Genomic DNA, 17,444 nt, shown 5'->3' on the forward strand with positions numbered 1-17,444 from the left:
CAGGAGATAACACAATGATGTACAAGAGGCATCATTGTGGGAAAAAATATTTCTCAGCTTTTATACACATTTGAACAAAAAGTGGCATGTCCAAAATTATTCATACCCTTCTCAATAATTAATAGAAAAGCCTTTATTGGCTATTACAGCAATCAAACGCTTCCTGTAATTGCTGACCAGCTTTTTGCATGTCTCCACTGGTATTTTTGCCCATTCATCTTTAGTGATGAGCTCCAACTCTTTGAGGTTCGAGGGTCTCCTTGCCATCACCCTGATCTTTAGCTCCCTCCACAGATTCTCAATTGGATTCAAGTCAGGACTCTGGCTGGGCCACTGCAAAACATTAATGTTTTTGTCTGCTAACCATTTCTTCACCACTTTGGCTGTGTGTTTTGGGTCGTTGTCGTGCTGAAATGTCCACCGGTTCCCAAGGCCAAGTTTCTCTGCAGACTGCCTGATGTTGTTGTTGAGAATCTTGATGTATTGCTCTTTTTTCATGGTGCCATTTACTGCGATCAAGTTCCCTGGTCCATTGGCTGAAAAACACCCCCAAAACATTAGGTTCCCACCACCATGTTTGACAGTGGGGATGGTGTTCTTAGGGTTGAAGGCTTCTCCTTTTTTACGCCAAATGGTGCACACATCATTGTGGCCAAACAATTCAATTTTTGTTTCATCTGACCATAAAACAGAACACCAGAAGTCTTCTTCTTTGTCCAGATGAGCATTTGCAAAGGTCAAGCGGGCTTTTGTGTGCCTTTTCTGGAGAAGTGGTGTCCTCCTTGGCCTGCGTCCGTGGAACCCAGCAGTGTGCAGTGTCCGTTGAACTGTCTGCCTTGAGATGTCGCCACCAGCAGAGTCCAGATTCACCAGGATGGCCTTGGTGGTGATCCTTGGATTTTTCTTCACCTCTCTCACTATTCTCCTGGCCAGCACAGGTGTCACTTTTGGCTTCCGACCACATCTTCTGAGATTTTCCACAGTGCGGAACTTCTTGTATTTTTTAATAATACTTTGCACTGTAGCCACTGGAACTTGAAAACAGTTTGATATGGCTTTATAGCCCTTTCCTGACTTGTGAGCGGCCACAATGCACAGCCGCAGGTCCTTAGTGAGCTCCTTTGTCTTAGCCATGACTGTCCACAAACCAACTGCAGAGAGCTGCTGTTTTTCTCCTGTTGAGTTGATTAAAACAGCTGTTCCCAATGAATCAGGGTAATTAGGATGCTTTAAAACAGCTTGGACTATTTGGAATGGTATAGAACTTTGGATTTTCCCATATACTGTGACAGTTTTCAAAGGGTATGAATAATTTTGGACATGCCACTTTTTGTTCAAATGTGTATAAAAGCTGAGAAATACTTTTTCCCACAATGATGCCTCTTGTACATCATCGTGTTATCTCCTGGGAGATGCCTGTGTCGTTTCAAGGCAAAAATATAACTTCTGGTTGAATAAAAGTAAATTTAAGTCAAACTTTGCCAGGGGTATGAATACTTTCGGGCATGACTGTATATATATATATATATATATATATATATATATATATATAGATAGATAGATAGATAGATAATTTAAATAGTTATATTTATATAGTTATATTTAGTTACAGTCCTTTTTATATACTGTAAAACAAATCAATGAATCAACTCCTCCTCTTCACAAGGGAACAAAGAACAATCTGTCTGTTAGGATCTAGAACACCTCTCCTCCAATATTTATATGTCAGATTTACCATTAAACCTGACATATTAATTATAAATTAATGTGATTGTCATAATATTTCATTTTGTTTCATATAACGTCCAAATCTACAAAGTTATCAGGATTACTGTGAGACTGACCTTGCTCTGTGCGGTAATGTTACCCCTTTTAAAGGGACCTGTGTTAGTTTTGACCATCTAACCTGACATAAAACATTTCAGTGCCTGAATTCCAGTTGATTCCAGTCGGCAGGCTGTAAAAGGATAGCTCTAAATTCCTGACGCCCACCAGCTGTGACATATATTTATATCTATATTTATATATGGTACCTTTTTATTGCATTTGACTTTTTATTCCTTGAGGTCTTGTATTTGGTGCATAAATCCAAATGGATTAATGGGTTCATGTACCAAAAGTGATAAGCAGAAATAATTAAAGGTAATATATGTAAATAACCTCTGTTCTGATTGGCTGCCCTGTTTTGTTCATAAAGCAGTCATAATAAAGGCTAAAAAGGTGCATAGATGTAAATGCATGGGTTTTGTCTTATCACAAAAAATTATTCATTTAACAGAAAAATTATTTTTTCATATATTGACTGCATTGAATTTTTATATTTAAAGCATTTAAAGCTAAACTGGGCACGTCTAAAATTCCTAGCGCCCTCTACTGGCTTCATCTACTGATCCAGTTATCCATGTATTCTCGTATTCACAACATTTTAATTTGTTCTCTAAACCTTCTGCTTCTAATATCGCAGAGCCACCTAAATTGCAGCCTTTTAACTAAGTGAAACCTGAATGGCCGTTCCCCCAACACATGTTCTGGCCAGCGAGAGTGGAGAACACACTGGACAATATTTACACTAACGTCTCGAGATGCCTACAGGGCCGTGGCTCACCCCGACTTTGTGCAGTCAGACCACATCTCTCGGTTTCCGCTCCCTGAATACTGACAGTTGCTAAAACAAGTTAAAATCATCAGGAAGGGCAGTGCAAGTATGGGCAGAGAGGGCAGAATCAGCGCTCCAGGACTGTTTTAAATGCACTGACTCAAATATATTCAGAGCAAGAGGCACTCTGACATCACACTGACATGGACCAATACACATCATGAGCCACTGACTGCATAAGACAACGTGTTGATGATGATGTAACCCTAAGAAACGTACGAGGAATAACGTAACTCTGTCGGCGGGTTTGCCGATAATGCCACAAATGAAACCTAAAGCGATTTAAGCGAGCTGTTGCAGAGTACTTTCAGTGGAAAGTGGTTAAAGCCTGTTCGAAATGTTGCTAAATGACACTTTGCGTTAGTTAGCATGTTTTTGTGATCTGGTGGCATCTCTCAAACTCTCGCTATAAAGTTCCCAATAAAGCCGTTTTCAGGGCCGAGTATAACATGACTATCCAGTGACTAAAAAGTGGCCAATTTAGACTACCTGTTAACCAACAGTTAACAGACATCTGACATCTTAATACATGTTCTGAATGCAGAGAGTTTAGAGAAACAGGAGGACACTAGTGATAAGACAGGGATAAACGTCAATATGATGAAAAGATTTAAAATATTACAGTAGAGGAGGAAACAACGTGAAAGCAGCCTCTAATCCAACATCGCTGGATAGCCGAACATGCTTGGAGAAGAGCGCTAACTGCTAGTTCTGTTACATCAGCTAACAGACACTGGCTAGTATCGTGCTGAGTGATGAGAGAGAGGGAAGGCCATCCTGCCCACCCAGAGAGAGTGAGGTCAGTGTAATAACAGGGGTGGCTCAGTGGTGGTTAGTGCTTTGGACTACTGATGACAGGGTCGTGGGTTTGATACCCGGGCTCAGCAAGCTGCCACTGTTGGGCCCTTGAGCAGGGCTCTTAACCCTCTCTGCTCCCTGAGCGTCGCAGCGATGACTGCCCACCGCTCTGGGCATGTGTGCCTACTGTCACTGTGAGTGTTTGCTCACTAGTGTGTATGTTAAAGGGGTTAAAGGGGGAGGCCAAATTCCATCTGTGTCCAACGCAAAGGGGGAATATGGTTGTCTTGTCTAATAATGATAACAAGGTCTACTACAGCCCAATCAGTTCTGCTATATAGACATCAGTTTTCCACACTTGCTAACACGACTTGTTTTCCCAAAGAGGATATGCTATCGGGTGCTAATCTGCTAACATTTAAAAAACGTTGCATAAATCAAAAGACTTTGATTTTTGGACGGATTTATGTCCAGTCCAGTCCAGTCATCACTGTTTTGAGTCCCCGATAGATCAGGTTATAATCATATTATAATATTTACCCATTTAAATTTAATATTCATGTGAAAAGTCAAAGGTTTTAGAACACATCCTTTTTTTCCCAGGTTTAATTGACTTTCAAGCAATAACTGCCAGGAGGAGGGAAAATAACTGAAGAATAAAGTAAATTGTATAATAAAGACATTCGCTCAATGGTTAGAGCACCACGCTATTGATACTTAGTGAAAAGTCAAACATTGTGGGTTCGATACCTGGGCTCAGCAAGCTGCCCTTCACCCTCTCTGCTCCCTGATTTTCGCCTGTGTCCAACACAAATAGTGAGGCTGTTTGTCTTGTCTTTTTTTAACAGGGTTTTAACTTACAGCTGGTTTGTATCAGTGGAAGCAAATTTAGCTTTGACAGTTGATGCAAACAACTCAAATGTCCAAACCTTTGCTGATTCTGTTCAAGGCCTTTGTCTGGATAAAAGCTCTGGATTAGACTGTGTTATTGCACTCTGTACCACAGTATTTAGGCAACACTGTACATCTCAAATGCTCTCATTATGTCTAGAAAAACACTTAACTAAAGAAGACAGATAGACCATAAGAACTCTTAAACGTCTGTGTTTTTCCATTAGAGAAAGGACAAATAAAGCCAGAGTGCGGTGAGTACAGTTTCCTACACCATCAAAGGGCTCTTGGAAACTGGTGGAAACTGAAGAGGTCTGGTACAAGAAGATGTCTGACTGACCCAAAGCCGCAACAGCATCAGAACACACGTTTCTATCAGAAGACTCATTTAGCCTGCAGCAGTTTAGGTCTGCCCGTTCGAGTTAGAGTTATAAGGCGTAAATGAAGCACAACACAATATATACATTTTTATTATTTATTTACCCTTTATTTAACCAGGTCAACCAATCATAACAGAAATCACAGCAGTGTAATTATAAAGGATAAAGAGAGGTTGAACTAATCATGTAAACCCACATAAACACCACAAGCAGACCTCAGAGAAACACTATAAAAGAAAAGAACTGTAGGATAAGGTGCCTTTAAGTTAGAACTATGATGGGAATTGTAATTAACAGGGATCCCTGTGAATTTCTATTGCAGTATTATTTATTATTTAAATTCTTTTACATAATAACATAGTTTATTATTTACATATTTTCAGTTCCCAGTACTGACAGGTTTCTGCGCTTCTGATTTCTAACTCTGATGTAACTTGCAGCTTGTAACCAGAGCTCTAAGCTTTTGATAGAATTATGGTTCTGTTAGGCCCCTTCCTGGCCGACCAAAATGCTGTAGGATCCGTGAAAGTAGCTGTCCAACGTAACTTCGCGCATGGCTGTATTTGGCGGCCGCAAATCTTAATGTATTATCAGAGCTTAATCTTCAGCGTCATCAGGCAGAAGACAATGTTTGCCGAAAGACCCGGAGTGTGCTGTACTTTATGGCAAGAGATGCAGATTTTTCGCCAGCTTAGTAAGCAGCTGTTGGGTTTGATAAATATCTGCCTGACAGGGTAGTGCAGCAGGTATTGCACAGTTGTGGGAACTCAGGCCTGGTGGAGCAGGCCTTTCGGGGGAAAGAAGCAAACGTGCAACTTCCCTAGGGACGGTGGAAGAATGGTGGATCAAGGCTGAATTCTTCGAGCAGATTTCAGTTGGTACTCATTCTGAGAGGTGGGACTGTGTTTAGTTCTAGTCACCAAGACTCAAACTGAGTAATTGGGTTTGAATGTCCTGTCGTAATCTCATGTCTTCCTCTCTTTACCTGCACAGTGGCCTGGGAGAGAAGAATAATGAGAGAGAGAGAGAGAGAGAGAGAGAGAGAAAGAGATGTGCATGCCAAAGAGAGAGAGTCCTTTCAAATAGCCATTTCATCTGTGTTAATTGATAATTCCGTGTGTCTAATGCGGCGGCTGCTGTGCCTTTTGAAGTTGTTATTTTGGTTCCTGAGCTGAGAGTATTGTTCTCAGGTCAGACGCTGGCAGTTCGAGACAGAAGCAGACACACACACACACACACACACACACACACACGGAGGAAGCAGAGCTTTGATTTGTTTTGTTTTGCATTTGTCTTCTTGCTAAGTTTGTAACCACATATGACGTAAGGAACTTATGAAGAGTAGGACACTTGAAGTTCTGAACACAACTGAAGTTCTAGTGTTGTAATACTTCAGTGTAATAGACAAATATATGATTAATACATAGTTCCATAAAGGAACTACATCTACATCCAATTAATTGCAGTTTGCATCAGCTACTGGGTTTCAATTTAGCACTTACTTAACTTTTTTGTAGGGATTTACAAAAATATATTACATAGGTATCGGAAGATAATGGGGTTCTTCTAATGAACATACAGCGAGAAATACTGGCACCCAACTTACAAAAAATGTAAATGACTAAAACTTTTAAATGTGTAAATAATACTGTGTTCCAAAGCCTAGGGGCTACAGCCGAGGTAAGGTGGGTCCTCGGTAGGACTGGCCTATGAAAACTCTGCTTAGTAACCTGTCACACAAATGGAGTAGTCTAACCAGGCTGTGTGGTGATGTCATCGAAAGGTCCCGTCTCTTGCAATTGTGGCGCGAAACTTGCTGTTTTTCCTTTTTTACTGCGTTGTATGTGCACAGAGAATTCTGGGTACTCAAAGGCCGGGAAGGATACTTTAGTTGCGTCCTCCAAATTTCTTCCTATTGTAGGTTGCAATTCTGGGCTGTATACGAAGGGTCCTTGCAGCCCACCTTAAGCTGCAGCCCAGACGTTGGAACATTTTGGAGCATAGGCCCTATGCGTGCTAAGTCAGTGACGTGTTTCCTTTAGACGTTTTACAGGCAGTCCAGCTTCTGGATTTTGAGAGAACACCTAGCTAGTTAGAAGACATATGGCTTGTTCGACTTAACCCAGCGCTGTACAGACTGATCGCTGCCTGGCTCGATCAGGAGCACACTGGTCTTTTTCTTTTGTCTGACTTGCGTGTCATGCCGTTACAAGAGATGACTTGATGACAACAGAGCTTAATTTTTACTGGCTAAAATGTAAATCTCTGGTCTTTGATTTCTGCACTCTGAACTTGGACTTTCTTTATTCTCTGTAAACATTGTTTTAATAGAATGCTGGCATCATTCTGCTGCTACTATTATAAGTAATGTTGTCAATAAAGCTTAGTGAGCCCGTTCCAGAAGCAGCCATGCAAGCCTAAGCTATGACACTACCTCCACCATGCTTGGCCTTTCTATCACAATGGTAGAGGTTAATCATGGTCCCATTTAGCTCTTCAAGCTTTGTTCCAGAGTCTTTGTGGCTCATCTATTCATATTTCTTTGTAAATTCCAGTCTAGCCCTCCAGTTCTTACTGCTGCTGATGATTTACAGCTTGTGGTTCGGCCTCTGTATTTTTGCTCTCAAAGTCGACCAGTGAATGATGATACTTTTATACCAGTTCTGTGGAAATTGTCAGTGATGTCATTGACTGCTGCTTTTGGGGTTTTACTTGATGTTTCTAACTTTGATACTTTAATGTTAATTGTCAAGCCACCAGTAGCTATTTTTCTTTTTTAGGATATTCCAAATTGTTGTACAAGCTATGCACAGTGGCCGTGCAATAATTTTCCCCAATTTTCTCAGCTTTAGAATGGTTTGCTTTACTCCTGTGGACAATGCTCAAACCACAAGTAGACATTCTGGACTATTAATTTCTTAAACAAGCAGTCTAACAGAGCAGCAAAAAGCACCTGTCAGTGGCATGTTCTAGTTGTTTAGCTTATAACATATGCTAAGTTGTAGTACAAATCTAAATATAAATATCATGAAATACAAGCTGAAAGTCAGATTTTTAATATTTTTAATGATCTCAAACCCAAATGTTTTATGTATAGCAACAAAGGTATTGGTCCTGTAATTGCAATACACACTTAAATATTTCTGCGCATGATTTGTAGCAGAGTATTCAGCTAGTGATATGTTTAGATTTGACAGATATTTCAAATTGATGTTTGATGCTGTATTTATTGAATTTCAGAAGCACAGGATGTTAGGTAGGAGATGCTTGGCCGCTATACTGAAATATAAAATCAAATCAAATTTATTTGTAAGGTGCTTTTTACAACTGCCCTTGTTACAAAGAAGCTTTCCATGAATCAGTAAGAGGACAAAACATCAACAAAACATAAAAACCTAAAAACCCCTAGTGAGCAAAGCCAAAAGCAACAATGGCAAAAGAAAACTTCCTCTGGGCTGGAGGAAAAACCTTGGGAGGAACCAAGACTCATAAAGAGGGGTCCATCCTCCTCTGGTCAAAACTGCTTATAAAAAGTCTCTGTACCACTAAGATTGTTTTATTGCTCAGGTGTGCTTATGTAGAAGAGATGGTTAAAATAATGAAAGCAATGATGGTTAATGGTGGTAATAATAATGATATGTTAAAGTCCATGTAAACTTCAATGTAGTCATTAAGAAGATAGCAGTCTGTTTATTTACTATATTTGTAGCCATACAAAATAAAAGTATATTTCTGAGTAGTGCTAGACTAGTCCAAGTGAATGTCTTCCTAGTTTAAAAACAAAAATCCCAATTTGGTACTGCCTATTATCCCACCTGTTTGTTGCTCCCCCTAGCAATAACAATGCACCCGACACTAGAAGCGCAAGGACATATCTCCTCCAATACATGCAAAGACAGCCTCTTTTCGAACTTCCACCAATGCTGCAAAGCTATACCAGCTGTGCTACACCAGCAAACTGATGCCTGTGCTGTCCAACATTGCGTGTGATTGAAAAATGAGGAGAGAGACTGAGAGAGATACAGATCTAACCGCCTGAAGAGAGCCCCGCCAATTGTGCTCTCCCAGACTCCGCCTGCTGATGCCAAAGCGGCATTGCTAGGGATTCAAACTTGCCACCCCCGGTCACCCCAGTTTCCATTCTAAATGTTTATGCATCAGCATCTGTTTTGGCAGATCTGTAAAACATGAAAAATCAACATCAGCTCACAAAGTGTTCCACCTCTCACACTGTTAAAAGTATACGATTCTCAAGGAGCCATTGGAGGTTCATCAATTTGAAACCGTTGAGGAACCTCTTAAGGTGCTTTGTGGTGAAGCAACTGCATACAATAGCTTTTCTTCAGATGGAAATCATAATAAATGACCTCAGATATAAAGTGGTATTGATTAAAAGATTAAGATCCACACAGATGATCTTGTGTCTGTGAGGTTTTGAGAGGACTCAAAAACTTCAATTACAACATATGTTTTATTTCATCAGCCGTAGCAATGCTTGAATACACTGGAAATAGGTAAAGGGATGCTCTTCTGCATGGGCGTTCTTATTAAAGTCACAGTGCCTAATGTTTAACAACCCTCTTCTCATTCATTCTTTCTCTCCCTCTTTCCCTCTTTCTCTCTCAGGTTGTTCAGTGCTATATTAGAGCAGGCCACTAAAGGAGATGGAGGGACACCGATTGGAGGGAAGGCAGCAGGGTTTGACGTGAAAGCCCTGCGAGCATTCAGAGTACTAAGACCTCTACGATTGGTGTCTGGAGTGCCCAGTGAGTAATGCACAATCAAACGCAAACACACACTCTCACACTCTCTCTCACACACACACACAGATATTGTCACATTCAGTAAATGTGGGTAATTGAATGGATGAAAATGAATACATCTACTACCATGCATTGAATCTGGCAGTTGATCTTTACATTGTGTCAGAACGATGAATAAGCCAATAGTAATGCTCCCATTGACTTCCATTGTGCTATATACCTATAGCAACAGGACTATTTATAGACATATTGCTATAGTTATAGTTGGCTTCACGTTGGCTCTGTTCCTTGTGTGGTTTCAGGTTTACAGGTAGTGTTGAACTCCATTATTAAAGCCATGGTTCCCCTGCTGCACATCGCCCTGCTCGTACTCTTCGTCATCATCATCTACGCCATCATCGGCCTAGAGCTCTTCATGGGGAAGATGCACCGCACATGTTTTTTCTTCAGAGAGGGACACAAAGGTCAGACTGTGCCTTACTTCTGTTCCTCTTCCTTTATCTTTCAGTGTATAAAAATATAGTTACAGTTAAAGCAGTTATAGTATAGTAAATGTTCTGAATTAGGCATGTTGGTTGGCCCGTACTGTATCAGCAAAAATCACCAGAATAAAGCATATTGTATAGTGTAACAGATAGGGTTGTAACGGTACACAAACGTCACAGTTCAGGCTCAGGCTGAGTGCCTCAGCGGTCGAATAGAGCACAATTGGCCATCCTCTTTCTAGGTTGGTAGATGGAGCTCTCACCCCTCATCACTCCTAATGCGATGTTTGCCAGCAGGCGTGTATTAGCTGGTGTGCTGGAGCTGGGTACTCGGCGCTTTCCTCCGATCCACCTCAGCCGCAGTTTGAAAAGAGGCAGTGGCTGGCTCTGCATGTATTGGAGGAGACATGTATTATGCCCTTAATTTCCGAGTGTCAAGAGCTTGTGCAATTACGATAATAGCACGTACCATGATCCCCATACTATGATAAGTCGGTTCAAATACATGTACTGTTACACCCCTAGTAGCAAACAGACAGCTGTTTATTTGTGACCACTACTATTGCTGGCTAGCACAGTGAAGGGCTACCTGACTCATAGTTCTCATATTTTATAGACACCACATGTTCACTCTCTTATTTAATGTGAAATCATACAATATTATTGGTTATTGGAATTTTTGTCTCCATAAAATCGGTCACAAAAGAATAGCAGTATTGTATTGTAAATACTTACTTACACGTAGCGAAATCCAACAAAGACTGTGAAGGATGCTTTCAAATCAGAACAGAACAGAAGACTATGGAAGACTGAAGTCCTTGTTGTCTCTCAGGTCCTATAGCTGAGGAGAAGCCTGCACCCTGTGCCCCAAACTCTGCTCATGGCCGCCACTGCAACCCGCACAACACCACACAATGTATGTCAGGATGGGAGGGCCCAAACGATGGCATCACGAACTTTGATAACTTTGCATTTGCCATGCTGACAGTGTTTCAGTGCATCACCATGGAGGGCTGGACTGACGTGCTCTACTGGGTGAGTCTGGTCTGAGCCCACAATGCATCCTGTAATGTGCCAGATTGTACAGTGCTGTACCAGACACCTAGCACACCCCTTGACCCCCTTCCCCACACTTCTCATAGGTACACTTTGAAAACAATGTCTGATTGCAGATGGACAGGGAATAGGTTTATTTATATAGCACTACAGGAAAGCAGCCCAAGACTACAGTGCTAAAGAAATTGATTTGATTTCATACCAAACTTAGATGTGTGAGTGAGTGTGTGTATGTGTGTGTGTGTGTGTGTGTACGTGCACATGTGCATTGCTTAAATTGGAAGGTGGGGTAATTTGAGGAAGCAGGTTCTAGCAGTAGTGTACATTCCTGTGCATTATAGGTAAGACCTCTTCCTTCACATTTAAGACCCTTCTTGCGACATGGGAAGAAAGTGTTTTTCAGATCTACTTGTAATGTGTGTTTGGGTTTATTTACCAGACAGTTCATGATATTATTTCAATGTTTTTTATTACTGTGCCTTTAAGACTGACATGTTAATGTCCATGTTCTGATTGGATGCCCTGTCACCTTAGAAACATTTACTTCAAATGTATGAGACAGCAGCTGATAAGGCCACCTTTTGTACGGTGACACTAGAGGTCGGTTTCCTAGACAAAGAGGATGTCATCTTCCTTTCAGGAATGGAGAATCTCTGTCCAGAATGCAGTGTGGTCCTGAACTGGGCTTAATGCCTTAATCTGGGCAACCATTTCTATGGGTCAGTTACCTGAACAAGGATTAAGTCTAGTCCAGGACTATATGTTCCTTTCAGTGGAGAATCTCCATTCAGAATGCTGTGCTAGTCCTGAATTGGGTTTAATGCCTTAATATGGGCAACCAACCCTGCATGTCTAAGTGCTACATTTACAGCTACATTTCAGTGCATTCTGTTGAATTAATCAAAAACCTCAAAGTACCCCACAGTTCCAGCTGTGTCTACCTAGGAGCCCCCACACCCCCTTATTTCTACCTGTCCCTTTACTTCAGCTACTTCACTTAAGTAACTGGTTTATTAATGGAATACTCTGCTGTTTTCCACCCCAATCTCTATCTGCTGTGCTTGTAGCAATGTGGTTGCATACAGTATTTTGTGTAATAGAAAAAAAACATGTCAACTCAAAATATGCTTATCATAGGGTGTTTAAGCAGTCACTCATTGGCTTCCATTATGATTATGAGTTAGCAGGCCCTGTTTTTTTGTAAGTGCAAGGAACTGTATTGCAATCATCGTCTGTAGTAATCGACTGCATACTACAGTTGCAGCATATAGAGGTCAAGTTGAAAACCACTAGGACATCCCTTTAAGACGTGTTTTTTATTACATAGGCCCCATAGGCTCACTTCTGACATTAACATGCGTGTCCCGTAGAATGTCCATGCATTAATAATTTATTATTACTGCTTTTTCTCGTGGACAGCGTGGTCTCGTGGTTCATGCATATTTGGTCATATGCGTCTCTGAACACCTCAGAATGTGGGTTGAGTGGTCAGATTACATCAGATTATCCAGTTCGCACCTGTACTTTGTGTACTTCTGGCCACTTATGATCGGATCACCCAGGACGCATGTTAATGCCAGGCGTGCATGGGGGCCATAGTCAGGGTTTTGCCAGTTCACACTGCTACACTGCTGTGTAAGTCCTAACATGCTTTAATACTGAGTGGCAGAACACTACACAAGCACACTACAGAGTGCTCACCCCTCTCATCTGCTGCATAATCACACACTACAGAGTTTATTCTGTGCTATATGAGAGCTTATCACCCGGCTTTTTTTTTTTTTTTAAGAAAAGCACCTGAAGAGTGAAGAATGACTCTTGATACAGTGATATGAGTCACAGGGTACTCCACTCCAGTGGGCTCTCAAAGACTCTGTCTGCTGTCTGTAGCAACAGCAGGGGCTGTGTTTTATAGCCCTTTGTTTCAGTCACTGTTCTCTAAGTGATCCTGAAGTAGTTGCATAAAGAAGGCGGCCTTCTCTTTTTAAGCTTGTCTGCCCTTTGAGTTTTACTTCTAATGCTCTCGTTTCTTTTCGTCTCGCTCTTCTTTCTCTCTCTTTCTTTTTCTAACTGGGCTTCCTTCCCTCCTTCCTCCTTCAGATGCAGGATGCTATGGGCTATGAGCTTCCCTGGGTCTATTTTGTCAGTCTCGTCATCTTTGGATCCTTTTTCGTTCTAAATCTGGTTCTGGGGGTGTTGAGCGGGTAAGCGATGTGTGTGTGTGTATGTGTGTGTGTGCATGTGTTTGTCTGTGTCTGTGTGTGTGCATTTCTGAGTCCATGGCCTCAGAAGACCAATGGAACAGGTTTCATCCCTAAGGAGGAGAAGGAAAAGGGCAGAGAGGCAGAGAAAGAGAGCAGGACAGAGCACTCTCAGTGAAACAGCAGGTCCATTGTGTTGTTCCAGTCCACTCGTTTGCTAATTGTTCCTCCCTCTCTCTCCTTCTCTCCATCTCTCCATCTCTCTTTATCCTCCTCTCCCTTCATTCCCAGGTCAATGACGCTGTAGGGAACTCCTGGCCATGGCTTTATTTTGTTACTCTAATCATCATTGGCTCATTTTTTGTTCTTAACTTGGTTCTTGGGGTCCTGAGCGGGTAAGAGACAGACAGACAACCACGTGAACAGACAGACAGGCAGACAACTTAGGGTTGCTAATTAGGGCTTGGGGTCCAGAGCTTCCTTGGGCAGTTACTTATGTTGTATATCAGGGGGTTTTACTCCTGGTGCTGGAGGGCTGCAGTCCAGCACATATTGGTGCTAGACACATCTTCTAATTCCGACAGCTAATAATTGAGTTGAACCAGGTGTGTTTGAAATGGAAAGTCATGTAGAAAAGTGTACTGGATGCTGGTCCTCCTGGACCAGGACTGAACAGCCTTATATTTATATATAAATCATTTAAAAAGCTGAATACATGCCAGGTAAGAAGATCTCAAGGGAGCTGATCCTGGAAGCAGATAGGACCAGCGAGAGGTCTTAGAATATTCACTTTTGGCTCCCGAAGAGCTGAAGAAAAGAGATTTGTCAGTGTGGAGGACCTTCCAGTGGTTTAAAGAACCTTCAGTGCTTCTGTTAACATTTTTGTTGGCTCTATGAAAGAACTACTATGGTTAAAGGAGGCTCAAAGGAAAGCGACTCCGCTTGTACTAATGCGTTTATAATTGTTTGTGTAGTGTTGATGCAGTTCCAAGGGTTCCCGGAAGAGAGCTCCAAAATACTGTGAAAGTTCTGGTCTGCCTAATGGAAAATTAGCAACCCTAAGATAGACAGACAGACAGACAGACAGATGACTCTTTATAGATATACTGCATCCCCTTTTCTTGCTGTCAGTATGAAACTTCTTTCCTTCTTCATAATATCTTGCTTATAAGAAATATGGGATAATAATTCAATCTACATCCGATGAATTGAGAAAATTCAAGTGTGGGCTGGTGTAAGTAGCAGCACTTGGAGGAGCACTGAACATTTTTTCAGGCCAAAAGCCCATTGCTCATAAGAAATCAGTCAAATGTTGTGATCTTTCCATCTTTTCCCCACTGTTTTCTATGTTTACCATATTCCTCAAATGTTTCTGTATACTGTATATTCCTCTTTCCTGTATACTGCATTCCTTCCATGTTTTCTTTGCATGCTTTATTAACTGTTCTCCAATAGTTAAATAGCTCACCTGAGTGACATTTGCATCTCATAGTCGCATACATGAGCAGAAGCAATTACAGTGCTTCATGCCAGCCTAGTTCTTCTTATTATTATTATCATTAATCATCAATAGTCAAGACCAGTGTTGAAAAAAGTAGGAATGCTGGGACTACATAAAAAATCTGACGTCTCCCCTGCCTTGAGCTGTGTTCTCTGGAATGATGATGGTGATCCATCCAATATGTTTGGGATGAGTTGGGGAGTTGGGTATGAGGTGGGGTGGTGATCATCCATCATCCTGATCATGCAGTCAGATCCTCACAGCAGTGCTTCAAAATCTAGTAGCAAGCCTCTCTGGACAGTAGAGACAGTTACTCCAACAAAAGCTGGAAGAACTCTTTTTAGTACCCCAGATTTCAGAAAAAAACAATGAATGAGAAGGTGTCCCAATACTTTTGCCCAATCTGAATGTTTATAGTGCAAATTATTTACAGTGCAAATTATTTATTTATCTTCATCTTCAGAGTGTCTTGCTATCCCTTTCTGCTGTGACACTGAGAATTTCCCCACTGTGGGACTAATAAAGGATTATCTTATCCTATCTTATCTAATGGCGATATGATTATGATATCGTTGTGCATCATTATTGACACTGTGTGTTTTCAGCTCTGCTCTTTTCTTTTCTGTGCTTTAGAAATGAATATATGTCCTCATTGTCCTCATTGGATGTCTACCTGTTGCCTGTTGCCTGATTGTCTTCATAGCAATTATTACCTAACCACTGTGGGGGAAAAGTGCCAGAAGTAGGCTGCGTCTGAAACCAAATAAAGGCTGCCTACTCAGGCAGTATTCGAAGACAGGAAGATACTGAGTCGTGTCCGAGTCGAATGTTTGTATAAAATGCTGCTATAAAAGACAGTAGTTGTCTGTATCCTGGCAATAACATGGCGTATCACTGCCTTTAAAGTATGTCTCAACCGCGATCTGCCTTCTAAGGTACTGACTTATGAGACAGCATAGGCATCAAGGCATCTAGAAACCTGCCGTTTTGGACACATCCAAACATATCTGAGAAGGTGCAACTCTAAGGCTGTGTCTGAAACAGACAGACTTCTGAGGCAGGAAGACACCCAGTCATGTCTGTACTGAAGGTTTGTAATCTAGGCTTTAGTAATCTAGGCGACAATGCTGATGGCCAACACAGCTAAACGCTAATATGTAGTGGTGAGCTGTCGATACTATGGTATTATTGATATTGTTGGATTCATGATTCAGTTACAGAGACCTTCATCACTTCACTGCCTTCTGAGACAGCATGGACAGCAAGGCGTCAAGTCAGTTAGCTACCTCCAGTTTCAGACACAGGCTAATTGTGCCTGGCTACAGTCCCAGTATGTGCTTGCAATTACCGTTTGAGTTTACTTCAGGTGTTGCTAATCACACAGACTGCCTACAGGACCGCCTACTAGCTGCACGATGCTCGTAAGGTGCAGGGTTTAAAAAGCACAGTAAAATAGGACATGTTAACAAGCTCCAGAACGAAGAGCAAGAGATAACAAGGCTAATAAACTTTTCACAAGGGTGTAACTCTACTCTGGAATTTGGGAAACAATAAGAGAAAAATCAATGGCATAAGGGTCACTAAACAAAAATACACATTCGATTATTCTGTTAGTAAATATTCTTGCAGCACACCATTGACAAGGCCTGCGGCTGTAAAAAAAAGTATACTGTATAAAGTGGTGGGAAAGGCAATTATAAAATACTGCTTTTGTTTATCTAACCTATTTATTTTGCTTTGCATTGATTCGTTTTTATTAGAGTTGAATTAATCCAGTTAAATAGCTTTTCACCACACTCTGGCTGCTGCGATTGTAAAAAAAAAAAAACACCCTAGCATTCAACCTAATCTATGTATGCTCTGTCTGTAGTATACGGCTGATTACCCCAAGCACTAATTTTGATGCACTTCTCTGAACTTAGCAAACGAACAGAACAGTCTGATGTAACTGCCCAAATGACTTCTATTAAAAGTTTGTTGTGTCTACAGATTTTACTGTTCTTTTGTATATACAGTGAAATCATTGTCTGTGGTAATTCAGCCGTACTTCCAATATGTGCATCCATCCATTCCACCATCCATCTTCTTATGTTCTTCTTCCTGGCGTAGGTCATAGTGGGTCCAGAGCCAATGCAGAGTCCTTTGGCCGCAAGGCTGGCATACCCCCTGGACAGGGCTCCAATATTTACAGGCTCATGCAAAAGTTTAGGCATTCCTGGTTAAATAATATGTGTTGTTCATTTTCTAAGTGCAAATATGTTCTCATCTTTAAAGAGCATTCTTATATACATTCTAAAGCATAAGTACTGTTGACATAAAAAGTGGAATGTGGCAAAAAAAAAAAAACAATATATGTAGTGTTTTATTTTCTTCAACAAATTAATAGGAATTATAAAATTATTATAGTTTTTTTTTACGTTTAGGTTTTTGTCGCAAGGGGGCATGCAAACTTTTGCATAAGATTGTACTGTATCCGTTTCTTGAGATGACACTTCCACGTTTTTGTGCAATCAACATTTGGATTTGGATATTGGATATTGTCACTATCTTAAGACAACCCTGTACCTCTAAAATTGTAACATTACAGGAATTACATCTGAAAAACATTCAGAACTTGCAACCCATGAAAGCCAAGTGCATCATTTTGGATACATATTTTAGGTTGTTGAGGCCTCTGCAACGTCAGCGTGATAATAAAATAAGTAATTCAGGT

General features: G+C 41.0%; 1 protein-coding gene across 4 annotated transcripts in view; it reads left to right on the top strand.

The window, feature by feature from the left end:
- cacna1c (calcium channel, voltage-dependent, L type, alpha 1C subunit) overlaps positions 1-17,444 on the top strand; it is a 270,161-nt gene that overhangs the window by 190,757 nt on the left and 61,960 nt on the right. For all 4 annotated transcript variants that reach the window (XM_072672845.1, XM_072672846.1, XM_072672849.1 and 1 more), the window contains 4 exons: positions 9,352-9,491; positions 9,791-9,952; positions 10,806-11,008; positions 13,130-13,233. In XM_072672845.1, the coding sequence (XP_072528946.1) occupies positions 9,352-9,491; positions 9,791-9,952; positions 10,806-11,008; positions 13,130-13,233 (609 nt within the window). The remainder of the gene's footprint in view (positions 1-9,351; positions 9,492-9,790; positions 9,953-10,805; positions 11,009-13,129; positions 13,234-17,444) is intronic.

Source organism: Salminus brasiliensis, chromosome 2 (genome assembly GCF_030463535.1).
Source record: "Salminus brasiliensis chromosome 2, fSalBra1.hap2, whole genome shotgun sequence".
Taxonomy (NCBI): domain Eukaryota; kingdom Metazoa; phylum Chordata; class Actinopteri; order Characiformes; family Bryconidae; genus Salminus; species Salminus brasiliensis.